Source organism: Ahaetulla prasina, chromosome 2 (genome assembly GCF_028640845.1).
Source record: "Ahaetulla prasina isolate Xishuangbanna chromosome 2, ASM2864084v1, whole genome shotgun sequence".
Classification (NCBI taxonomy): Eukaryota; Metazoa; Chordata; class Lepidosauria; order Squamata; family Colubridae; genus Ahaetulla; species Ahaetulla prasina.
Window position 1 is genome coordinate 182,869,772 of NC_080540.1, and position 26,173 is coordinate 182,895,944.

General features: G+C 42.7%; 1 protein-coding gene across 3 annotated transcripts in view; it reads left to right on the forward strand.

Annotated features, from left to right (window-relative positions):
• The first annotated feature begins 1,236 nt into the window (after positions 1 to 1,236).
• Positions 1,237 to 26,173, forward strand: part of RGL3 (ral guanine nucleotide dissociation stimulator like 3) — a 62,427-nt gene continuing 37,490 nt past the window's right edge. For all 3 annotated transcript variants that reach the window (XM_058171248.1, XM_058171249.1, XM_058171250.1), the window contains exons 1-6: positions 1,237 to 2,158; positions 9,477 to 9,581; positions 10,238 to 10,455; positions 11,830 to 12,008; positions 17,519 to 17,652; positions 18,005 to 18,220. In XM_058171248.1, the coding sequence (XP_058027231.1) occupies positions 2,135 to 2,158; positions 9,477 to 9,581; positions 10,238 to 10,455; positions 11,830 to 12,008; positions 17,519 to 17,652; positions 18,005 to 18,220 (876 nt within the window). In that variant the 5' untranslated portion in view covers positions 1,237 to 2,134. The remainder of the gene's footprint in view (positions 2,159 to 9,476; positions 9,582 to 10,237; positions 10,456 to 11,829; positions 12,009 to 17,518; positions 17,653 to 18,004; positions 18,221 to 26,173) is intronic.

The following is a 26,173-nucleotide window of genomic DNA, read 5'->3' on the forward strand; positions in this document are numbered from 1 at the left end:
CAGCCCCCATAAGGGATTGGGAGAAACCCCAGGGTCCTTGGTCCAGGATCCATATAGATTTTGCTGGGCTGTTCCATGGGCAGACCTTCTTAATTGTGGTAGATGCCTACTCGAAGTGGTTAGAAATTTTACTCATGAAAACCACAACAGCGGAAGCTGTAATCACAGTATTGAGACATCTATTTGTGACACACGGGTTGCCCGACACTCTAGTGTCTGATAATGGCCCACAATTCACGGCCACCCAGTTTGAGGGGTACTTGGCAGAAGAGGGCATCCGACATGTCCTCTCGGCGCCTTTCCACCCGGTGACGAGAGGACTTGCAGAACATTTCGTACGCAGTGCCAAGGAAGCGCTATCTAGAATTAGCCCAGGAGATTGGCAATCCAAAATTGATACCTTCCTGGCAGTCCAACATAGAACTCCCTGTGTGACCACCGGCCGCAGCCCATCGGAGTTATTAATGGGTAGAAGACTCCGATGCCCCCTAGATCGGTTAAACCCAACACACTCCCCTGATGGGTACCAAAGCACAAAGGGAAGAACCAGAACAATGACAACCGGTGACCCGGTATGGGCACATAACTATAGTGAGGGCCCAGCGTGGCTAAAGGGAACAATTGTAGGAGTGACGGGCCCAAAGTCATACATAGTGGACATGGGGGATGGCCGAGTGTGGAGACGCCACATAGATCAATTGCGAAAAAGAATACAAAACAATCCAGAAACCAAACAGCCAGACCCTGACTACCCAATATTTGAACTAACTCAACCCCGAGGCGATCAGAGGACTTAGCTGAGTCTGAAGAAGTCCAGCGACGCCAACCGGCTCCTCCAGAGGACAGCAGGGACGACTCTGACAATAATCCAGGGCCAGATGGCCCAGAGGAGGAGCTGGGAGGAACAAACAGTCCCTCCGACCAGCTCGACTCACTCCCAGGGAATGAATTGCGCAGGTCAGAAAGAGTTAGGAGACGCCCTGTCTACCTGCGTGACTACGTGGAAAAATAACATGCAAATGTTATGCAAAAACTATGTAAATATGGTACAATGTGTTCTGGGAGGGGAGGAGTGTAATGTATTTGAATTTTAGGAGGGAAATTTGGGTGGGAAAATGCACGTTGCTGATTGGCTGATGCCTCAGCCAATATACTATTTAAAGAGGGGTTTTTGCCTGTTGGCTTTTGCTGGGATCACAATAAACCAAAGAGCTGTTGTCACTTGTATGTCTCCTGCCTCTTCATTGCCCGAACTTAACACCCAACACATGTTTTTGTGCCTTCTCCCCAGATAGTTGTGCAGTCCATTTTACCTTCAAGTTAACATATAGTTGTAAGCCGGAAGTTTCTTTTATAACAACTTTCATTTCCTACACATTTATTTTTTCTGTAAGTGATTGCTATTCACCTTGCTAGGTAGAGATGGGCATTCCTATTTCCTTCCGAATGAAACCTAACAGGAAATCCACACTTCCTATTTTTTCTGTTTCAAATTGTAAAACTTGGGGAAATTTAGCAAAATTCTTAGGTTTGGAGGGCAAGGCCAGGGTGAGCTCTCCCTCAAAAAGGCAAGGGAGTTGTGAAGAAGGCAAAATACCAGCCCAGGTATTCGTCTTGCTGGGTGTTCGGGGAGAGAAACTGCAGGACTCCGACAGCTGCGGATACGCCTTTGTGTCAATGTCCGAATGACACCCGGGTTGGCTGACAACTACCGAAAAGTAAGGCTGGTGCCAAATAAAGAGGCAGCAAAAGAGAAAATGCGCCGTTTTACGATCCGCCAATAGTCCAGTTCTTTCCTTCGACCTCTCGAGGACGAGAAGGAGATCGGCGCGCCTCCACGTTTATTCTCCCCTCAGACCCCCGAACCTGATCCCCAAGGGCCAACCAAGCGCGACAGGCAAACTTGGGCTGGCTCTCCTCTCCTCCAAGACGCTGCCCGGCCGTCGCCCTGGCTATCCGCTGGGCTACTGCCATCTCTGTGGAGCCCGAAGGCTGTGTGGAAAAATCGTCAGGTGGGCCAGAGACTCAGTCCCGCCCTCCCGCAGGGCAGCGCACTGCTGTTAGTGCCTACATCGCTCCCGGCAAGCGGCGACAGACGGCGGAGCAGTGGCGGCCCAGCATTCCCGAGGAGGCGATGGACAAAGCGGAGATGGCGATGGTACGCGCCAGGTCTTGGGAAAGGGCGAGGGGGGCGTTATTTGGCTTTGGGGCCTCATCAGGTGCAACCAAAGGGCGAGGCGGTGCTTTCTCGGAGGGCGGAAGGAAAAGGCATTTCGACCCGGGCACCACCTCCTCCTCCCTTCAGGGCTGGATGAGGCTTCGCTGGTTGTCCTCCCGCTTCGGCCCAACTCTCAATAAGTCTCAGACCGTACTGGGTCTTATTTTACTGAGTCGCCCTCAGAATCCCTGAGGATGGTGTCTGTTTGTCCAGCTTTTCAGAGTTTTTCCACCCTTGCCCAAGACAAGCTCAGGAGGCGGCCCGCTTAGTTCTCGCAGTGCCTTTTTAATTGGACTGCAGGAGCTTGTATGGATCTTGCCTAAAGAAACCCCAGCCGAAAGTCTAAAACTTAGCGAGCTCAGGAACGACCTCCGTACTCTCTGAGTCTTTCACTGCAAACAGAGATTGCAGTGAATGAATTACTCCCATAAGAGGCAGAACTGCTGGTTTAGCCCCTTTTCTCTTCTTGCCCATAAATTGGACTGATTGAGGAAGGGAAGATTCCTCAGTATAGGAAACATTTCCCCCCTCATTGCACAAACAATTAGTGCCTTGTCCTCCACACAAAATATTGCATAAACAATATAGAGAATAACATTAATATTAGTAATAATGTCACTAATGACACAGACAACTTTTTATTCCCGCAGCAATAGCTGGTTGATGGGATGTATTGCATGTTGGAAGTGCCCAAAATTTTTGACCTCCTATAAAGAATTAAGCATCAATCAGTATAAAGACGAATAATTAAAATCCATCATCACCATCACCTTAAATATTGAAACCCGGATTCAGGTCTCTTGCTTTGACCTTCTCGTAATTCATTTCAGACACACATATAGACTATCATCAACACTTTGTGAAATGTTGAATCCAGGAAAAAGGGTAAAGATTTATCTTCAATAACCAAAAAAGGAACATGCATGGCAGGGAATATATAAAGAAAAAAGGGGGAGAGAACTGGGATGTGTATTAATATAACGAGGAGAAATATTTGAGAATTTGCAAAAGATTTTTTAATATTTGAGAGCAAGATCATGTTTCCTCCCCATATACATGGCAGTGCTGCCTTTATAAAAACACTTAATGTCAATATTCTTATCTGGTACAGCAATTATTTAAAGTTGGTAATAATAGACAATCAGTATGCTGCATCTTATATATGAAAATCTGAGACAGGGAGATTGAGCAATGCATTAGTCAATTTACTTATGTGCTTTTATTTCATAAGCTTGTGCCTTTGTAGACTAATTCCAGATAATATAGAAAATAGAGATGTGTGGCTTTGAGGAGTAAGAAGAAAGATACAACAATTTCCTTTCGTGCCAATGTTGAAGGATGCCAGTATTTACTGAAACATGCCCTGCCTAGTGCCTGGCACAGGGCAGTGCACAGATGGTGGTAGTATTACATTCATATCTCTTGCCAGACCGGTCCTGTGGCTTTCTTCTGTAGGGAATGTCAAAGAAGGTTACTGGAGTGAAACAGCAGTAACTGGATCAAGAAGAGAGGCCAAGAGGGCAGAATGTCTCTCCCAGGGCCATGTGTGCTTGTGCATTTTGGTGGTGGCTTTCCCACTGAGGAGAGAATTACACTTGGATATGCATATCTGGCCTGAGGGAAGCTGGTGGAATGGCTGTGTACAGATTTCATTCCACGAGAAGAAGAGAGACTTCTTTGATACTCCTTTCACCAAAATGAAAGACCTATTGACAAACACTTGGAAAGAAACTAGTTAGTTTCTTAGCATGTCTAAACATTGACGTAAAAGGCATATTTATTTATTTGTTTATTACATTTCTATATTTTTATATATTAAGCAGTTGGTGAAACTTAATTGACATAAAGATTGCTGAAATCTTCACAGTAGTGGAATGATACATTTTGAAATGAAGAACTCATTGATATTGCAAAGACCTTCTCCTAAGAATCTAACTATACACCCATTAAATTCAATATTTATATTCAGTTTCTCTGTAATTGCTCTCTTCTCAGCAAGTCTAATAAAAAACTAAACAATAAAACAAAGCCAGCCAAATTAAGCACATTTTTAATATAATTTTGCAGTTTATGGGAATACCTCTTATATATGTAGTTAGCACAACATAATGTAAGATAAGCTTCACCCAACTCCATGGTATTTATTGAAGGAAAAGTTTAATTTGAACATAGGACCAAATATCTTAATTAACTAATCAGCTCTTAATTAAAGACCTAAACAGAGATCATAGGACTTGTGTGTCATATTTACAGTAAATTAGCCCTGATTTGGCTAATTGGCTTAGGCTTAGGACCGTGATACCTTTCGAGACCGCCTTCTGCCGCCGATTGCCTCCCAACGACCTGTGCGCTCCCACAGAGTGGGCCTCCTCAGGGTGCCGTCGACCAAACAATGTAGGTTGGCGACCCCCAGGGGGAGGGCCTTCTCTGTGGCGGCACCAGCTCTGTGGAACGAGCTTCCTCCGGGATTACGACAACTCCCCGACCTCCGGACCTTCAGACGTGAACTGAAGACTCTATTATTTCAGCGCGCTGGACTAGCCTAAGAATAAAATGTTTTAGCAAAATTTTAATGGGGTTTTTACTGTTTTAGTGATCAGGCCATGATAATATTTAGACTTAACTGGGTTTTAATGCTTATTTATTATATTGTTTTAATATGCCTGTGAACCGCCCTGAGTCCTACGGGAGATGGTGCGGTATATAAGTATGATTAATAAATAAAATAAATAAATTTATTTCTACCCAGTTTTCTGTGTTTGGCAATGCTCTAGAGCAGGGGTTCTCAACTCCTGGGCCATGGCCTGACTGGAACTGGGCCACACAAATGGAAAGTGCACACACTTGTGCAGACAGCTCCATTTGCATGAGTGGCGGGTATGTGTGTGAGTGTGTGTGTGTGTGTGTGTGAAGTTCCATTTGTGTGAGCGGCAGGTACCCGCTGCTCACACAAATGGGGCTTCATGCACATGCACATGAGTGCCTGCCACTCGCACAAATGGAGCTTCATGCGTGGAACCATTTCCTCTTCCACTGGTCCACAAAGCCAGAAAGGTTGAGGGACCACTGCTCCAGAGGAGTATGTGTTATCTAGCCTGTGGCTTCTAATGTAACACCATCATGTTACTAATGTAACACCATCATGTTACTTTAACTTGCCATCGGCCGGCTCGTCATCGACAGTGACTCGGGAGTTCATGGCTTCCATGACGGCCTTGGACCTGACTCAAGTAGTGGATGGCCCCACTCACATCGGGGGTGGCACTCTGGATCTTATTTTTATCTCTGGTCAGTGGTTGAAGGATCTGGATTTGAGAGATGTAGTCATAGAACCTTTGTCATGGTCAGATCACTCTCTCCTTCGCCTGGACTTTCTGACCGCCACTCAACACCGCAGGGAGACGGAGCCACAACGTTGGTTCCGTCCCAGGCGCCTGATGGACCCGGAGAGGTTCCGGACGGAGCTTGGGCCACTTCCTGAGGGTCTGGCTCACGGCACGGCAGAGGAACTAGCCGCAGCCTGGCAACGGGCTGCGGCTGGGGCTTTAGACCGTGTCGTGCCTCTGCGCCCTCTGCCCCGGCGCAGACCCCACCCGGCCCCTTGGTTCTCCGAGGAGCTGAGGGGGATGAAACGCCGGAGAAGACGCCTAGAGAGCTCCTGGAGGTCTAGCCGTTTAGAGGCTGATCGGACACTAGTTAGGTCCTATACTAGGACCTACCTGGTGGCACTGAGGGAAGCGAGGCGTTGCTACGCCTCCCTCATTGCGCCGGCAGATAACCGCCCAGCCGCCTGTTTGGGTGACCCGCCCTCCTTCACCAGGGGAGCGGGATGACCCGCTGCAGGGACGTGCTGAGGAGTTTAACGGTTATCAATACGATAAAATCGTGCAGGTTCGAGACGGTGTAGAGCAAAATTGCGATGCAGATGAGGCGTCTGAGGGTGGTCTTGGTGACATTTTCTGGGATGAGTTTGACCCTGTGGCTCCCGAGGACATGGACAGGTTGCTGGGTAGGCTGAATGCCACCACGTGTTTACTGGACCCGTGCCCCTCCTGGCTGGTGCTGGCCACTCAGGAGGTGACACGAGGCTGGCTCCAGGCGATTACGAGTGCCTCCTTGTTGGAGGGAGTCTTTCCGGCCGCCTTGAAAGAGGCGGTGGTGAGGCCCCTCCTCAAGAAGCCCTCCCTGTCTTAGGTAATTATCGTCGTCTCCAACCTTCACTGGCGAAGGTTGTAGAGAGTATGGTGGCATATCAGTTTCCCTGCACCTGGATGAAACTGTCTATCTAGACCTGCTCCAGTCCGGTTTCCGCCCGGCTACAGCACGGAGACGGCTTTGGTCGCGTTGGTGGATGATCTCTGGAGGGCCAGGATAGGGGTTGTTCCTCTGTCCTGGTCCTATTAGACCTCTCAGCGGCTTTCGATACCATCGACCATGGTATCCTGCTGCGCCGGTTGGAGGGATTGGGAGTGGAGGCACCGCTTATCGGTGGTTCTCCTCCTATCTCTCCGACCGTCGCAGACGGTGTTGACAGGGGGCAGAGGTCGGCCCCGAGGCGCCTCACTTGTGGGTGCCGCAGGGCCGATTCTCTCGCCTTCTGTTCAACATCTATATGAAGCCGCTGGGTGAGATCATCAGTGGCTTCGTGTGAGGTACCAGCTGTACGCTGATGACACCCAGCTGTACTTTCCACACCGGCCACCCCAATGAAGCTATCAAGTGCTGTCCCGGTGTTTGGAAGCCGACGGGTCTGGATGGGGAGAAACAGGCTCAAGCTCAATCCTTCCAAGACAGAGTGGCTGTGGATGCCGGCATCCCGGTACAGTCAGCTGAGTCCTCGGCTGACTGTTGGGGCGAGTCACTGGCCCCGATGGAGAGGGTGCGCAATCTGGGCGTTCTCCTGGATGAACGGCTGTCTTTTGAAGATCATTTGACGGCCGCTCCAGGAGAGCTTTCCACCAGGTTCGCCTGGTGCGCCAGTTGCGCCTTTCTAGACCGGGATGCCTTATGCACGGTCACCACGCCCGTGACGCCTCGCCTGGATTATTGCAATGCTCTCTACATGGGGCTCCCTTGAGGGGCATCCGGAGGCTCCAGTTAGTTCAGAATGCAGCTGCGCTGGTGATAGAGGGAGCCCTCGTGGCTCCCGTGTTACACCTATCCTGCGCAGACTGCACTGGCTACCTGTGGCCTTCCGGTGCGCTTCAAGGTGCTGGTGACAATCTTTAAAGCGCCCATGGCATAGGGCCGGGCTATTTACGGGACCGCCTACTGCTACCAAATACCTCTCACCGACCAGGCACTCTCACAGAGAGGGACTCCTCAGGGTGCCGCCAGCTAGGCAGTGCTGCCTGGCGACACCCAGGGAAGGGCCTTCTGTGGGGCTCCCACCTCTGGAACGAACTCCCTCCAGGACTTCGCCAACTTCCGGACCTCCGAACCTTTCGTCGCGAGCTTAAAACACACTTATTTATCTGCGCGGGACTGGATTAGATTTTAAAGTTATGGGTTTTAAGGGGTTTTTATTATTTATACTATTTTAAATTTGGGGCAATAGAATAAGTTTTTTAATTGTTTTTTAATCTGTATTTATATGTATTTTAACTGCCTGTGAACCGCCCTGAGTCCTTAGGGAGATAGGGCGGTATATAAATTTGAAAAATAAATAAATAAAATAAATAAATCATTTATAGAGAAAACATTGCCAATATATCTATCTCTCCATACCAAAAGGTCCTCTCTGTAGCTACATATTTAAACACAGTGGTTGTTAAAGGAATGATTGAAGATATGTAATTAAGAAATAGAAATAATTTGAAATGAAATGGCTGCTCAGCTGCCATTTTAGAAGGGAATGGAAAGGGAGAGGAGAGAGTGAAGGAAGAAAGTAGGTAGGAAAGAGAGAGGTAGAAGACGGGGAAAGGAGAGGAAGAAGAAAGGGGAAAGAGAGAGGGTTAGAAAGGGTGGAAGAGAAGAGTGGGGAAGGAGGAGAGGAAGTAGAAAAGCGAAGGAGAGGAAGGATGAAGAAAGTAGAAGAAAGTAGAGAAGGGAGGAGGAAAGATTGTGTTAAGGAAGGAAGTGGTAGCTGGGCAGGTCCGAATAAGTAATGAATGAAAGTTAATGACTAATGTTGAATAAGAGATTGTATATTGAATAGGTTGTTGGAAAATGGAAATAAAACTTTTTTATTAAAACACAGTGGTTGTTTATATGACTAGGAATTCCAGGTCAGGAAAGGTTTTGGAAATCTGTGAAGATAGCCCCTTCATTCTTTTCCTCTGTCATCCAGAACTAAGAATGCTCTGTATCCAGTGATTGCCGGAGGAAAGACTGAAATCCATAGATCATTCAGAGGACTATCATTTAATGCTATTGGCTTCTGCCTTCTTGATCTCTCTGCTCAAGCTATCTGGTATAAAGACAGTATCCAGGACTTTAACCTGGTAGACAAATTAAATGGCTGGGAACAGTAAGTCTCTACAAGAGGACTCACGGCTGCTCTTGCACTCTAAAGCACTCTGCTTGCAGCTGGGTCAAGATTTCGCTGTTTTGAGAATGCTCCCCTCCTCTTATTTTAAAGGGAACTTTTTTCTAATCTCAGTTCTTACAGAAGAGGTTTCAACAAAGAAAATAGGGAAGGGAGAGGAAGAGGGAGAGAGAAAAAGAGAGGTATGAAGAGGGGGGTGGGATGAATTCTAACTGATGTCTCGTACTCCAGGCTCTTCCAGGGGACAAAGCTGCATATTGAGATATATAGCTTTGTCCCTTGGTATGTGAATATGTGTATACAGTATACAAAGTATGTGCTGTGAGTTGCCTTTTTCTTACATACTATGTACATCTCTAGGTTTATTTATGGCTTAACTTTTGCCCCAATGTACTGAAAATGACTAAGCCTAATAAAAAATAGGGTACTGTTATGTTACAATGATTGTGAGTGAAATAAGATTGGATTTCCTAACCCTTTGAAGCAAGGAAAGGGCCTTCTCACAAAATACATATTTATCAGGCCAACAGATGAGGCTGCCTAATCCCACTGAGTTGGGATTTAAGACTTTCATTATGACCTTTTGCAATTCACCTTTGCCTTTTTTTTTTCTGGTGTACCAGCACATCACCTGTCATTTCTAATAATAATTTCTAAGCATACTAATTAACTTCTAAGAATATCTCTGGGGCTTACATAGGAATAGGAGCATTCTTGAAAACAAAGATGGAACCTAATGCATTCTCTAGTTTATTCCTTATCTGTCACCAGATGCCCCTACAGCCATGGGGAGAAGAGACTGAAGATGGAGCCATCTATAGCATCACCCTTGAGCGAGTGAAGGCAGAGCCTGCAGCCAGTGGAGCATCTTCCTTGGTAGGTTCTGTTATCATTCAAAGAAGAATGAGGCCCTCTCCTCTTTTATCACAAGGGAAAGAAATTGGGGCAGGTCAGGAGGAAAAAGTAGTTCACTGAAAGTGAGGCATTTTTCATGCAGTTAGTCTTAATTTAATTATGTTGAAAAGTTTTTCATTCCATTGAAGTGATGGAACCTATCCCTAGGTTTAATGTTAGCTAGAGAAGAAGGCACTTAGTGGCCAATAGCCCCGATGGCTACATGATACTGACAGTATTTGATGCAACCTACAGCTCAATAGCAGTTACCAGAAAAGTGATGCCGCCTTCTTATAATACTTTGGACTTCCAAGGCCCCAATGATCCTGCACTCAGAGCAGAGAATGCTGGGCTAGATGAGCCTTTGAACTGATCATGATGACTCCTTGAACACAAGCATGCAGTTTTCTTGGCAACAGTATAGAAATGGGTTGTCTTTGCCTTCTGCTGATAAGACCCTGAGAAATGCGGATGGTCTCCTACTTAAGTACAATGTCCCATTCTGCTTAACCCTTTCGGATCAGTCAGAGCCACCATTTACTTTGGCGAGCTTCAAATATATACTTTTGACTTATTTATATGCAAGAACAGTGTTGTTGGGTGACTTAACATTTATCTCATGCCTACCCCTTTCCTAGAAGGAGCTTCCAGAAACATCAGAATGTCCTTTTGTCCAGTACCGTACTTGCAAGAGGCGCACATTGCGGGCTGCCACACTTCCCCAACTAGTGAAATGGCTGCTGACAGCCAACAAGGAGGGTGACCTCGACTACACATCTAGCTTCCTGGCTACCTATCAAGCCTTTACTACTCTCATGCAAGTGTTGGAGTTGCTGCTGCCTCTGGGACCAGACAAGTGAGCCACTGAGACAGAGTGGATGGTGTAGATGTGGAGAACACAGGAAGTTCCCAAATCAGACCTCCAAGGAAGGTTTGAATTAGGAACTTGGCAGAACAGAAAGAGAGAGTATTCTGCTGGTGCTTCTGGCAGCTTCCCTGTAAATAGACTCTTTCACGCTAGCATAGTTCAGTGTAGCTTCATAAAAAACTAATTATTGACTAAAGCATATGGCACAAAGACTATCAGGAAACAGCTGACAGTAAAAGACAACATGATTGAAGGACAAATCAATCCTAAATGTTCAGTTAGAAAGTATAATCCACCAGGCTTCTTTTGATTTATCATGTTGCGAGAATCCACTTTGTTTGTTTGTTTGTTTGACATGTTTACCGCCTGTCTCACTACAGAGGCGACTCTGGGTAGGCTTACAAACATTATCTTTGATTCATCCTTATTTGTGAGATTTCAACTCCCAGAATTCTTAACAATAGCTGAGTGGAAAATTCTCCACACATCTGGAGGGAATGTAGAGTGAGAAAAAATGATTTATGCATAGTACATTTTTTGGATCCATACAAACAATTTCACCTAGTGGTTAATCCAAGAGTTGCAAATGATTTCTTGTATCAAAAAGTAGCCCCGAGCCATTAGTTCTAGTTGCTTTAAGTCTAAATTATGATGCTCAAGAGGGGATAAGTGATAAAACCCCGCCACTGCAAAAGGATGCTCTACAGTAATTAAGACTTTTTTTTTTTTTTTAAAGTAAGAATGTTCTGCCTTTGACAGTATGGTTGAATAGTAAAAGGAAATATTTCCAGGAGGAAGAACATAAGCATTGTTATTTAAGTAATAACAATGTTTAAAAATCTCATTTCATGTTTTTGGGAAAAAAAGGGAGGTTCTTACCAGAGGAGGGTATGCGAGAAAAAAATTACAGGTAATCTTCAACTTACAAGCATTTGTTTAGCAAGCCTTTGAAGTTACAGCATCACTGAAAAAGTGACTTACAATCTACCTTCTGACCTTCAGAGTCAGTTTCTGACAAGCAAAGTCAATTGGGGAAGTAGGATTTGCTTAACAACCACATGATTCACTTGACAATTGAAGTGATTCGCTTAACAACCATGGCAAAAATGTTGTAAAATTGAGTTAAACTCACTTAACAATTGCCTTACTTAGCAATGGAAATTCTGGTCCCAATTGTGAAAGTTGAGGATTACCTCTATGTACCAGTTTAATGTGAACCTTGATATGGGAGAGGCAACTTTATTGAGTGAGATGATTAGAGTACAGTTGAAAGCCAGGAGTGGCTTGTGTGGAACAAAAGTATCCCCATGGCTTGGGGTGAGTGTGGGTCAGGAGCTGACTGTGTTTCTTTTCTGATTGCAGGGCAGTACTCCATATATTGGAACAGTGGCTACAGCATCACCCTGAGGATTTCTGGGAACCTCCAGAATACCCTAATCTGCACAAAATATTGTGTTTCCTTCATCAATCTGCTCCTAACTCCCCAGTGTGTGCTTTGGCAAAAGGATTGCTACAAACCCACAAAGAAAAGGAGGCAGATGGTAAGAATAATGTAGGACCAAAATTGCCAAGCATGACCTATCTTCTCAGAGTTTCTAGTTTGGATCCATCCATTCTGACTTCTGTTCTCATCAATATGCTACTGTTCTCATGTGAAGGTGTTGTTTTCACATCCCTTGCATCTGACATGTCTGCTTTGATCCAGCTCCCTGAAGCCCAAACCCAGTTCCTCACTGGCTAAATTAATTCAAATTAGTTGACACATACCACTACGCTCGGGTATGCCTGCCCGCCCACATAGAAAACTATGTAACTGCACTGATTTTTTTTGGCAATAGCCCTTTTTTCCCCAACAGATGCTATCATCCAACAACACCAGTTTGGGAACAGAAGCACCTGTCAGACTGTCTCTGATTATATTTAGGAAAGAAAATACCTTGACTTCATTTGAAAATAAAGAAAAGTACTTTTACTAAATACATCTGGAATACAGCCGTGGATAGTTGAATCTGAGACAAAATATGGCCAACATCCCATATCCCCTCATTAGTCCCTCCTTCCACAAGACGTCAGGCAAGGCTGGGCCAATGCCACCTCCCTCTTGGCCCCCGTGGTAAACTTCTTCTGAAGGTCTCCGGCTGCTTGGCATGTCAGGAATGCAGGTTTCGTTGAAAAGCCTGCGCATCTGGTCTTCATGCTGATTTCAAACCTTTCCTCCCCCCTCCCCTTTTTTATGTCAGACGACACTCTTAAAGGGCCCTCTTCGCCTTTCCTGTATAGGATAGTAATACACCTTAAGTCCATGAGTTATTCTACACTAAACATAATAACATTGCAACCTAACTACTAAATATAAAATGCAGAAATAGAAGTGAAGATTGGAGTGGAGGCTGATAGCACCAAAATTTGTGGTTCCAATAAATAGCAATAGCACTTAGATTTATATACCACTTTACGGTGCTTTACAGCCTTCTCTAAGTGGTTTACAGAGTCAGCACATTGCCCCCAACAATCTGGGCCCTCATTTTACCAACCTTGGAAGGATAGAAGGCTGAGTCAACCTTGAGCTGGTGAGAATCGAATAACTGAACTGCTGACAGCTGGCAGTCAGCAGAAGTAGCCTGCAGTACTGCATTCTAACCACTGCACCACCACATCTCTTAATAAATACATGTGTTAGTACTACATACTACATTATTTAAAATGGATCAAATTATAGCCTGTGCACTCAAATCAACATGGTTGCACAGATTTTGCAAAACTCTCCCAGCTCAAAGGAACAGAATATGAATGGTGTCTGCCTTCTCACATGTGTAATCCCAGGAAGGGACAGACACCAGGTGAGTCTGAGCTGAAATTATCTATTTGCCCTTCTGCTTATCAACCTAGGGCATCATCCAGCTCACACTTAGCCTCTTTTGAAATTGCTATTATTAGTCTTTCTACAACAGCCTTTTCTAAACTGGTACCTCTCAAATGCTGAGGCTAAAACTCCCCTCATCTCAGCCCATCATCTAGTGATGTGCTGGTACAAATAAGGAACAGTATCGTGTTGTTCCCTGCTGTTAGAAGATGTGGTAAATTAACACCTCTGGAGGACACAGAATGAGGTGATAAATTTTTGAACTGTACCTCTTTCTGCTGCAGGTGAGAAGGGTTTGACCTGTTTGTTTTAATGTTCCTTTTTATAAAAGGCTGTCTATATGTAGCAGATTAAAACATCAGGAAAAGGTTGTTACTATGTTGGCTGGAGCTACTGAGCACTGATTTCAACAGACCCTGGAGTTTCCCACATTCCCAGACCATTCTGATCCCAGGAAGAAGAAAATGGCAGGAAGAGGAGCAATGGTGGCTGCCAAATCTGCCACAATCTCTCTTCCCATCAGAATGCTGATTCTGTAACCAGAGAAGGAGGAGGACTCTCCTACTAGAGTTGGACACTTTGCTCCAATGAACTTGTTAATTCCAGGATAATGGAATTGTAAACTGGCATTTGTCCCCCTTTGGAATTTGTAAACTTTCAGTATGTATTTATTCAATTTATATGGCTATCCACTTGCCAAGTGGCTAGGTTGAAAATATCAAATGCAAAAGAAAATGTTAAAATAATAGAATAAAATAAAATACATTATACTGAGAGCTACACATATAATACCTATATAGTCATGGTCTGGAAGGTGATCCAAATCTTCAAGGTCTTCTTAAAGACCAGCAGGGTTAATATCAGCCAAATTTTAGGTGGAACAGGTGCAGTGACAGAGAAGAAATGCATTCTGTCTTCCATTCAGTGATACTGCTTACTTGATGGGACCTGGTGCATGCCAACCCTGTCACATATTATACAGAAGTTTCCACAACTATCCAGGCCTTGTGCCATGGACCTGTGCCACCAGGACCTTAGATTTTACACCTAAAAGCCCACTGATAACCAGTTTGGCTTGCACAGTAGTTGTTATATCTGGACTTACCAAAGTGCACCCATAACTATTTATCCTGCTGTCTTCTGGACCACATGTAAATTCCCAAGACATAGAATTATAGGTTGGAAGAGACCTTGGAAGACTTCTAGTCCAATCTCCTACTCAAGGCAGGAGTCATTTCAAGACACTTCAGTAGCAACCTCTATAAAGTGTGTTGCATAGTTCAGATAAGAAGTAACTGTAAGTCGGACTCCTTGACCTTACTTACAACAATTGGCACATAAGAATAAATTGTGCAAAGCCACAGACATACTGTAGCTGTAGCTGCTATTTTAAAAGAAGACAGAAGTCTCTGATTATCTGCTCATGCTGGATTATTCTTAGACTTCATGTCACTGATGTACACTAAGGAATGAAGAACAGAGAAATGTGCTGCATTCTGTTCTGCTACAGAAATTAAAACTTGTCATTACAGAACTTCGAGGAATCAATCAATCCATACAAATAAATTAAGTGGTCATTTTATGTATTAAATTTACCAGAATAGTATACCATATAACAGGGGTGTCAAACTCGATTTCATTGAAGGCTGCATCAGGGTTGTGTTTGACCTCAGAGGGCCAGGGTATTGGTATTATGTGGCTGGGAGTGGGCGTGGCTGTAGTGGGTTTTTGACACAGGCTCAAGATATATTTTTTTCCTTTCTCTTTTTTCCCCCACAGTTCTTTACTATAACCATTTTCCTATCTCTTCTGCCAGATATTTTTTTTATTAAATTTTTTTACAAAATTTTAACAAATATCTCCCCTCCTTCCCCCTCCCCCAAACTCCCCCCTCTCCCCCTTTTCCCAACCCCTCCCCCCCAGACTTCCCAGAGCAAAATACAGGGTATAACAAACATCTAACAATCATAAGCTAAATTTATGCTAACTATCCATAAACTCTCATCCTCCCCTAGGACCTTAACTCTCCTTTTATATAAAGAGAAATATAAATATAATTCTTGCAGTCTGTTCATTCGAAAGCCATTTGATATTTCTTGGCCTGATATTTATTTTGAATATAGTCAATCCATCTTCTCCATTCCACTATGTATCTTTCTTGTGAACAGTCTTTCAAATATGCTGAAATTTTTGCCATCTCTGCTAAATTTGCAACTTTTAATATCCATTCTTCAATCGTAGGCAGATGTTCCTTCTTCCAATATTGCGCTACCAATAGTCTGGCTGCTGATATTAAATTTAAAATCAATTTACTCTCTATTATCGTACAATCTGAAATTATACCCAGTAAAAACAATTGTGGAGTAAACTTTATCTTCTTTTTCAAAATATTTTGCATGACCCACCAAATTCTTATCCAAAATGGTTTGATTTTTTTACAAGTCCACCATATATGATAATAAGTAGCATCATCACAGTTACATCTCCAACATTTAGCTTGCAAATTCGGATACATACAGGCTAGTTTTTTAGGATCTAGATGCCATCTATTCTTCTGCCAGATATTATTGGCAAACATTTATTACTTATTCTTCATACTCCACTAAACTATTTTTTCTAAATTTATGCCCCATTGTTTAATACTAAATTGCTTTTCCAGGCAGAAAAGCTATTTATACTATTGTATTTTTATTATCAGTTGAATAGCATAAATAGCATGATAATACAAGATCTAACAGCAGAGGATAGTAAATAGAAATGGCTGTCAATTATAGATTGTTGATAGGCAGAAAAGCTATTTATACTATTATAATAGTATAAATAGTATACTATTTATACTATTGTATTTTTATTATCAGTTGAATAATAAAAATACAATAGCATAAATAGCATGATAATACAAGATCTAACAGCCGAGGATAGTAAATAGAAATGGCTGTCAATTATAGATTGTTGATTGTAGATTAAATGAACCTACAATATGTAAAATCTGGCATTAAACTATAATATTAACATAGGTTGTTGCTTGTTTTCTATCCATATCAGGCACTTACTTCAGGCCAACCCCATACATGAGGGCATGCAATCTATCTCTAGTCTATTCTGAGAGCTTAAAGGATGATAGATGGCATATGTGGCTGTTTGGATAGATTCTACATATTCCTTCTTGAGCCCAGTGAGTACCAGGACCTGGATACTCCTAAATTTAATGCACTGGTATATAGTCATGCAAATGAATTCAGTTACTAATGGGGGCTTTTATCTCCATAGAGTAGCATGAGGGATCTAGTGGTCTAGAGATGCCCTAGTCATCTCGTTTGGATTTCTATAATGTGCTCTACATAGGGCAAATCTTGAAGAGTTTTCAGAGGCTACAAATGATACAGAATGTAGTGATGCAAACAGTTCTGGAGGGCTCTAGGGTGGAACATGTAACACCATTGCTACACAAGCAGCATTAATTGCTGGTTTGCTTCTGAATCCAATTCAAGGTGTTAGTTATCACCTTTAAAGCCCTTCATGGCATGGGACCAGATTGTCTGAGGAACCATCTCACCACAATGGGATTGGCCCACTCCAGCTGCTCCAGCAGAAGAGGCCTTCTGCAGACCCCGTTGGCTCAAAAATTTCAGCTAGTGGGGTCCAGGAGAAAAGACTTCTCTGCTCTCCCTCTCCAGAACAATTTGCCACCAGAGATGAGATCAACCTCCATTCTTCTGGACTTCCAGAGGGCCCTTAAAGCTTGGCTCTGCTAATTGGCTTAGGGTCCTGATAGGGGCACATTATGCTGGAGGTAGTTGGTTGAGTGACAGACAAAATCCCAACCCCCATTCCATCTGCGCTGTTGGTTTTTAGACTTAATTGTTGTTAATTTTAATGCTTTTATATTTATGCAACTGTAAGCTGCCCAGAGTGACTTGGGCTAGTGAGACAGAGGGCATATTAATTAATTAATTAATTCTGCATGATCCAAAGAGAACTTTAAAGGGCTGTTTATAACATATTCCTGAAATAAGGCACAACTGGCACATCATCTCCCACAAGTCCAGAGGTTCTTGAGGAAGCAAATATTAAAAGTTAGTGTGGAGTGAATGTTTTTGATGCTGGCATTTTGGTCTGCTGCAATGGCTTTCTTACAGCCATTGTTTGAATCTTCTTTTTTCTATAGATTACATTATTTTTCTACAGGAGGCAACTCCCCAGGGATGAGACCATCACAGGTTATCACAGAGGCAGTTGGGACAGATGACTGTGAGGAGATACCAGCACTGATGTCGTTCTCTGTGAATGAAGTGGCCGAACAGCTGACACTGATGGATGCTGTAAGACCTGTTGGGGCCAGGGACTGAAAACAACTTGGAAAAGAAAATAGACTATGGCTATGATGAGTAGGGTAGTTCTGAAACTTTTGAAACTGGCTTGATGACAGAACAGAGAGCCTATGTCACTTTTTACAGTTCTGGTAGACAACCTTTAGTGTAAAAAGGGGGTACTGAGGACCATAAAGTGGATGGGATGGATGTGGCTGCTATGGGCATGAATTCGGGATGTTCTTTGCTTTGCAATATGTCTATTTGAGACCTTGGATCTTGAAAACCTGCTCTGAAATCACTTAATGCACTGAATGGCTTTCAAATGGTGCTGAGTACTTTCTTTTCCCTTCCCTTTCCCCAGCACCTGTTTAGAGCAGTGCTACCCTTCCACTGCCTTGGCTGCATTTGGTCCCAACGAGACAAGAAGGAGAATCAGCACATGGCTCCCAGTGTCCGTGCTACTGTGACCCAGTTTAATGCAGTCACCAGCTGTGTCATCACATCTGTGCTAGGGGATCTGGCCATGCGCATTCCCCAGCGTGCACACCTGCTGGAGAAGTGGATCCAAATTGCTAGAGTAAGTCAAGAATAGGGTTAGAGTGGGGGCAGTGGAAAAATGAAGCAGGGCTGGTGCTAGGAATTGCGTAGTTCATCTCTTGGGAAACTGTGAGCCAGAGATGTAGTGACTGCTCACATGCATTCCTTATTTGTGACTATTTCTTGGCAATGTTTACCACTAATGCAACTTTTTCAATTGACATCCCTGAAAGGGGTTTCTTGTTATTTTTTTGTATGAGGTGAATTCTTCTCAATTATTGTATGCTCTGAGCCTGTACATTTCTGCTACCCAAAGTAAGGGGATCCTGAATTTTCTGGATGAATATAAAAAATAGGATGGAACACTGCAAGTGGGAAAATTAAGCGTGCTTGATGGGGACAGAATGCATATGGACAATTGCAGGGCAGGCAAGATGAACAAAAACATTGTGTGGGAAGCTACAGTGGCCAATTGTTGGTTGGCTGGAGAGAAATGGAAAAAGGGACACTTAACTAAGGCTGATTATCCGCAGGTAGCCAGAACATGCAAATATGAAGTCAGGAAAGCAAAGACTCAGAATGAACAAAGACTTGCAACAAAAGTCAAAGATAATTAAAAAAAGCTTCTTTCAACATATTGATAACAAAAAAAAGTCAAGGAAACAGTCCACTAAATAGAGAAGATGGCAAGGAAATAACAGGCAGTAGGGAGAAAGCAGAGCTGCTTAACTCATTCTTTGCATTCTTTGCACGCAAAAAGAAACTATAGCCCAATGTACAAAAAAAAAAAAACTACTGTAAAAGACAAACTAGAAATAAAAAAATAAGCAAGAAAATGGTAAGAGAACACCTATCTGACTTTGACAAATACAAATCATTGGGACATGATAGATTACATCCCAGAGTTCTGAAGGAGTTGGCAGAACCAGCTCTTCAGATCCATTGTACCATATCTTTCAAAAATCCTGGAGCACTGGGAAACCCGAGGGTTTTCCAACCCGAGGATTGGAAAAGGGCTGATGTGTTTCCCATCTTCAAGAAAGGGGGAGAAAAAAACAGACCCAGGAAACTACAGACCAGTCTAACTTGTGAAGATCCTGGAAAAGATAATCAAGAAACAGATATGCGAACAATTAAAAGCAAATAAAGTTATAACTAGTAGCCAGCATGGGTTTGTTAAAAACAGATCATGCCAAACCAAACTTATTTCATTCTTTGACAAAGTTACTGAATCGATATACCAGCAAAATACTGTGGACATAGTATACTTAGATTTCAGTAAGGTATTTGACAAAGTAGACCACAAACTACTTCTTGGTAAGCTAGAAAAATATGAAACAGACAACATTACCACCAGATGGATTTGTAACTGGCTGACAAACCGTACTCAACAAGTAATCCTTAATGATACCAGATCCACATGGACAGAAGTAAGCAGTGGGTACCACAAGGCTCAGTCTTAGACCCAGTACTCTTCAATATCTTCATAAATGACTTAGATGAAGGAATAGAAGGGGAACTCACCAAATTTGCAGATGACATTAAATTGGCAGGAATAGCCAACAGCCCAGAAGACAAGCTCAGGATCCAAAAAGATCTTGACAAACTTGAACAATAGGCCCTATCCAACAAAATGAATTTTAATGTGGAGAAAAGCAAAGTTTTACATTTAGGCAGGAAAAATCAAAGGTATAAGTACAGATTAGGCAAGACTTGACTCAAAAACAGTAACTGTTAGAGGGACCTTGGAGTCCTAGTGGATGATCACTTGAATATGACCAGCAATGTGCAGCAGCAGTCAAAAAAGCTGATACAATCCTAGGTTGTATAAACAGAGGCATAGAATCGAGATCACATGAAGTACTAATACTGCTTTATAAAACCCTAGTAAGACCACACCTCGTATACTATAACCAATTTTGGCCACCAAGCTACCAAAAAATGTTGAGATCTTATAAAAAGTTCAGAGAAGAGAAACCAAGATGATCAAAGGCCTGGAGACTAAAACATATGAAGAATGGCAGCAGGATTTGGGTTTGGCTAGTCTAAAGAGAAAAAGAATTAGGGGCAACATGATAGCGGTATTCCAGTATTTGAGGGGCTGCCACAAAGAAGAGGGGGTCAAATTATTCTCCAAAATACCAGAGGGCAGGACAAGAAACAATGGTTGGAAACTAATCAAAGAGAGAAGCAACCTGGTATTAAGGAGCAACTTCCTAACAGTGAGGACAATTAACCAGTGGAACAGCTTGTCTTCAGAAATTGTAGATGCTCCATCACTGCAGATTTTTAAGGAGAGACATTAGACAGTCACTTATCTGAAATAGTATAGGTTCTCTTGCTTGAACAGGGGGCTAGACAGGAAGACCTCTACGGTCCCTTCCAGCTCTATTCTATTCTAAAAGGGAAGAGGTTGAGAGAGGAAGGTATCCTGTAGCCCAGCGGTGAAATCCTCTGAAGTCTGCTACTGGTTCTGTGAGTCTGCTACCTGAGGCGCCCCTGTGCAGCACTAAAAAAGGAACATTTTGAAGTCTTCTGAGTCTGCAAAGATAAGTAGAACAGCGAGGGGGGGAATCCGCTGTGCCATGCGATTTAGATTAGCTAGAAAGCAGGAAATGCAACGATTCTAGCTAATATAAACAGCGCATCACAGCTGATTGTTGTCCAGCTGATAGTCGGAAATACCGGTTCACCCAAACCAATAGTGTTAAATCCAGACACCAACAGGGAGGCAAGACAATCGTAGTGAAGTAAAACAACTGTTTATTTCAGGCAACAGGAACAACAACAAAAAATAACTACGGACTGAGGGCTGCTCAAGGCTGCAGTTCCTTTTACTGGGAGCTGTCCCGTCTGTCAGCCACTGATGCTTGTTCATTTTCTCACTGGGGAAAATGAACCAATGAGTGATGGCTGATGACATCACTCCTACTGGCTGATGACTCACTCCTACTTGCATATTCAACAGATAGCATTTTTTACTACTGGTTCAAGAGAACCGATAACATTTCAACCCTGCTGTAGCCCCAGTATTGGTCAATTGGTCATCAGAATAAATACCTCTTTTAAATTCCATAAAATCTGGTATGATTCCTTGGGAGCCTTTAGTTAGGCACAATAAGCAACTTTATAGTCTCATAGGGGACTTTAGGTTACTGTAGTGTTGTATCTTATACTCTATTCTGTAGATATGTATACAAGGAATAGTTAGAGTAGGCATGGCAATGAACATTACACAAGTGGGATCTCTGTTGGACAGTCATTGGAGGAATCCAACTTTGTCATATTTAGACAAATCTGATATCAATCTTTCCTAGGTCAAAATAATGATTGGTTATGAAGATAGGCCCATCTGCATTCTGTCTTGGTTAGTTTCTTGGAAGTGTAAGTGCTTGGCTGCAGGATCCCTTGGTCATTTTTCTGCAGCAATATGGTACCCACTGCTACATCACTAGCATCTGCCTGGATGACAAAGGGGGCATTTAGGCCCGGGTACTTTAGTACAAGTTTGGCTGCAAATAAGTGTTTGAGCTTTTCGTATGCCACTTGGCATTCCATTGTCCACTTTAGAAGTTGGTTAGGTTTAGGTCTCCCTTCCCCTTTGGTTTTCAATAGATTAATAATGGACAGTTTAATGTCAGATCTGCCCCAGCTTAGGTCTGTAGGAAGCCTCCCTACCCAGAGAATGAAATGTTTTAGGGAATATTAAAAGAGGCAGAATATTATATTTCCCCAAGGAGAAATGGAGAAAAATCTTAGCAAAGGCAGAAAGCAGCCCCAACAGCCTCTAGCAGGTACCTGAAGTCTTTAGAGATGGATATTTTGTGCCCATTAAGAAATTGTAGATGCTCCATCACTGCAGATTTTAAGGAGAGACATTAGACAGTCACTTATCTGAAATAGTATAGGTTCTCTTGCTTGAACAGGGGGCTAGACAGGAAGACCTCTACGGTCCCTTCCAGCTCTATTCTATTCTAAAAGGGAAGAGGTTGAGAGAGGAAGGTATCCTGTAGCCCAGCGGTGAAATCCTCTGAAGTCTGCTACTGGTTCTGTGAGTCTGCTACCTGAGGCGCCCCTGTGCAGCACTAAAAAAGGAACATTTTGAAGTCTTCTGAGTCTGCAAAGATAAGTAGAATAGCGAGGGGGGGAATCCGCTGTGCCATGCGATTTAGATTAGCTAGAAAGCAGGAAATGCAACGATTCTAGCTAATATAAACAGCGCATCACAGCTGATTGTTGTCCAGCTGATAGTCGGAAATACCGGTTCACCCAAACCAGTAGTGTTAAATCCAGACACCAACAGGGAGGCAAGACAATCGTAGTGAAGTAAAACAACCGTTTATTTCAGGCAACAGGAACAACAACAAAAAATAACTACGGACTGAGGGCTGCTCAAGGCTGCAGTTCCTTTTACTGGGAGCTGTCCAGTCTGTCAGCCACTGATGCTTGTTCATTTTCTCACTGGGGAAAATGAACCAATGAGTGATGGCTGATGACATCACTCCTACTGGCTGATGACTCACTCCTACTTGCATATTCAACAGATAGCATTTTTTACTACTGGTTCAAGAGAACCGATAACATTTCAACCCTGCTGTAGCCCCAGTATTGGTCAATTGGTCATCAGAATAAATACCTCTTTTAAATTCCATAAAATATGGTATGATTCCTTGGGAGCCTTTAGTTAGGCACAATAAGCAACTTTATAGTCTCATAGGGGACTTTAGGTTACTGTAGTGTTGTATCTTATACTCTATTCTGTAGATATGTATACAAGGAATAGTTAGAGTAGGCATGGCAATGAACATTACACAAGTGGGATCTCTGTTGGACAGTCATTGGGGGAATCCAACTTTGTCATATTTAGACAAATCTGATATCAATCTTTCCTAGGTCAAAATAATGATTGGTTATGAAGATAGGTCCATCTGCATTCTGTCTTGGTTAGTTTCTTGGAAGTGTAAGTGCTTGGCTGCAGGATCCCTTGGTCATTTTTCTGCAGCAATATGGTACCCACTGCTACATCACTAGCATCTGCCTGGATGAAAAAGGGGGCATTTAGGCCCGGGTACTTTAGTACAAGTTTGGCTGCAAATAAGTGTTTGAGCTTTTCGTATGCCACTTGGCATTCCATTGTCCACTTTAGAAGTTGGTTAGGTTTAGGTCTCCCTTCCCCTTTGGTTTTCAATAGATTAATAATGGACAGTTTAATGTCAGATCTGCCCCAACTTAGGTCTATAGGAAGCCTCCCTACCCAGAGAATGAAATGTTTTAGGGAATATTAAAAGAGGCAGAATATTATATTTCCCCAAGGAGAAATGGAGAAAAATCTTAGCAAAGGCAGAAAGCAGCCCCAACAGCCTCTAGCAGGTACCTGAAGTCTTTAGAGATGGATATTTTGTGCCCATTAAGAAAGATTGGGCCATTCTACTCAAAAACAAAACACCTTCAGTTCCAGGGATTAAGAAGGACAGGACAGGACTTTTAGGACATAATAGGAGTAACCCACAACATTAGATTAGCAAAAGACACAAAGCTCACTACATTGCACAACCACCTGGAGCATTTCAAACACAAATCCCCAAAGAATGTATAAAAGCCCACCTATCCCAACCCCATTTGTCAGCTGTCCCAGAACTGCATGCTGTTATTCAAGTTAAGTGGTTGCAGCAAAGCTAGTAAAGCTAGATCTGATTATTCCCACACAAAGGTTACACTTTCCCCCCTTTTTCTAGCCCTCCTGCCATGACTAATCCATCAGTGCCCAACAGTATGGCATTTAGATGTTTGGGAACTGCTTGCATGTTTGGTGCCTCTTAATCCAGGGCAGGTGTTCTTGGTGGCTGCTTTTTTCTGGTTTGGCACTCTGGTTCTCATCAGTGTGATCCCCCCTCCCGCGTTTGCCTTCTCACTCCTGTGCCCCAACTTTATTTCCCCAAATTCCTTTCCCCCTCTTGCGATTTATGGCAGGATGCCAGCAAAGTGAAGAAGCTGAAATTGGAAGATCTGACAGGCCTCACTATTCTGAGGACCAAAAGTGCAGATTGCTTCAATTAAAAAAAGCAATTTTGAATGTGTTGAACATGAAAAGTATGAATGAACGTGTTGAACATGAACATTATTTTAATAAATTGTTTTAAAATTAGGTAAATCAACACATTTAAATATCCAATAGTAATCATATTTAAAGAAATATTTCCATTTAATTTGAGATGTACATTTTCAGAACTTATTTATTATCATTTATATATTTATTTATATTTCACATTTCTTAACCAAACATATCCCTCAGAGAGGGGCTCTGCATTCTTGGATTGCATTCTTGGGTTGTTAAAAATATGAGATAATGACTTCCGGTTTGGCACCGTAGGTGATGGCGGTGATCTTTACGATCACCAACCTCTGGATTATGTGGAATCGCTAGGACAGCTTAAATCTGCTGCCCAGCGGTTCGGAAAACCCCCTCTTCGGGAGAAGGAGAAGGGGTGAGCTGAGGGCAGAGGTTGAATTTCCCTAAAGCCCCTGAGAAAAAAGGGGTTTGAAGGGTTAAGTTCCTCCAGTAACCAAGTGCTCCAGATCCGAGGATTCTTCTGCTTTGGAACCAATCACCACGACCAAACGCCGAGATTTATTTTGGACAATAAAGGATTATACCGGACAGAACGAAAGTGGGAGAACTTTATGCAAGTAGCCAAGCCGATTCCCCGATACTTTGTAACAAGCTTGAAAACAGCAAGAAAATGGAGGCGAATTGTTAACAAGTTAACGAGTGGAAAGCGAAAGTGATACTTTCAGCGTGTGCCTCTGCAGTTGGTAATTTGCATGTTACTTGCTGCTTTAACTCTTTGCTGCCTGCTGATAGAATCTAGGGAGATTTTTTAAATACTGCTTTAAAAGACTGTGTTTCTCAGAAGTTAAGAAGATTTAAAGTGAATATTAAGTTGGAAATAAATAAATAAATAATTTTATAGAAGATGGCAGCCAAACAATTAAAGTCTACTGTAACAAAGAGCTCTGGAACTTTATCAGCTGGTGCCTCTCCAGCTCATACAGCAGAGACTAGAACATTGAATTTAGAGGCGTTACAAGAGAACTTAAAAGGCTTTATAGAAGAAAATTTAAAGTTATAACTGATGAGATGTCTGAAATGAAAGAGCAGATATCAGAAATTCAAGTGGGAAATAAAGAAGTTAAAGAAGGATTTGTAATGGCAGTACAAGTTTGGCAACGAATGTGATTTTATTGGAAGAGGAGGTTGAAGAATTAAGCAACATAATTCAAAATTAGAAAATAAAATGGATGAATTTCAAAGTAAAATGGAAAAGACAGAGGATGAAATAGTTTTGATACAATACAGAAATATGGAATTTGCTCTTAGAATCCGAGGTTTGAAAGAAAATAAGGAAGAGAATTTAAGGAAAATTTTCTGAAGTATTTGCTGAGATATTAGCAGCTCGTCCAGCAGATGTGGCTTATCAAATTGAAAAATATATCGTGTGAATTCTTGGATAGCAAGGCAAAAAAAGTTGCCAAGGGATGTTGTTATTTATTTTACAAACAGAATAGTGAGAAATCAGATTTTGCAAGCTTCATATAAGGGGGAGAAGATTCAGATTGCTGGTCAAGATATCTTGATATTAAAGGAAATTCCACCAAAATGTTAAGGGCTAGGAAGGAATTTGCCTTCCTGGTGAATGAACTTAAAAAACATCAGATTGAATATAGATGGGATATTCCAACTGGTATAATAGTATATTATGCAGGGAAAGTACATCGTTTCAATACGGTTGGAAAAGCAAGAGAATTTTATGTTGAGGTATTAAAAGTTGGAAGTCTTCCCCCATTGGAAGCTAGAAGAAGGGAGGCTGAAGTGAAGGAAAGAGAAGTGAAGCAGGTACAAGAACAGATTGTGATGGAAGAAGATTTATTACAAGTGTTGGAAATACCTACGACGGGTTTAGATTCAAAAGAACAAAGGCTGACTAGAGCTGCT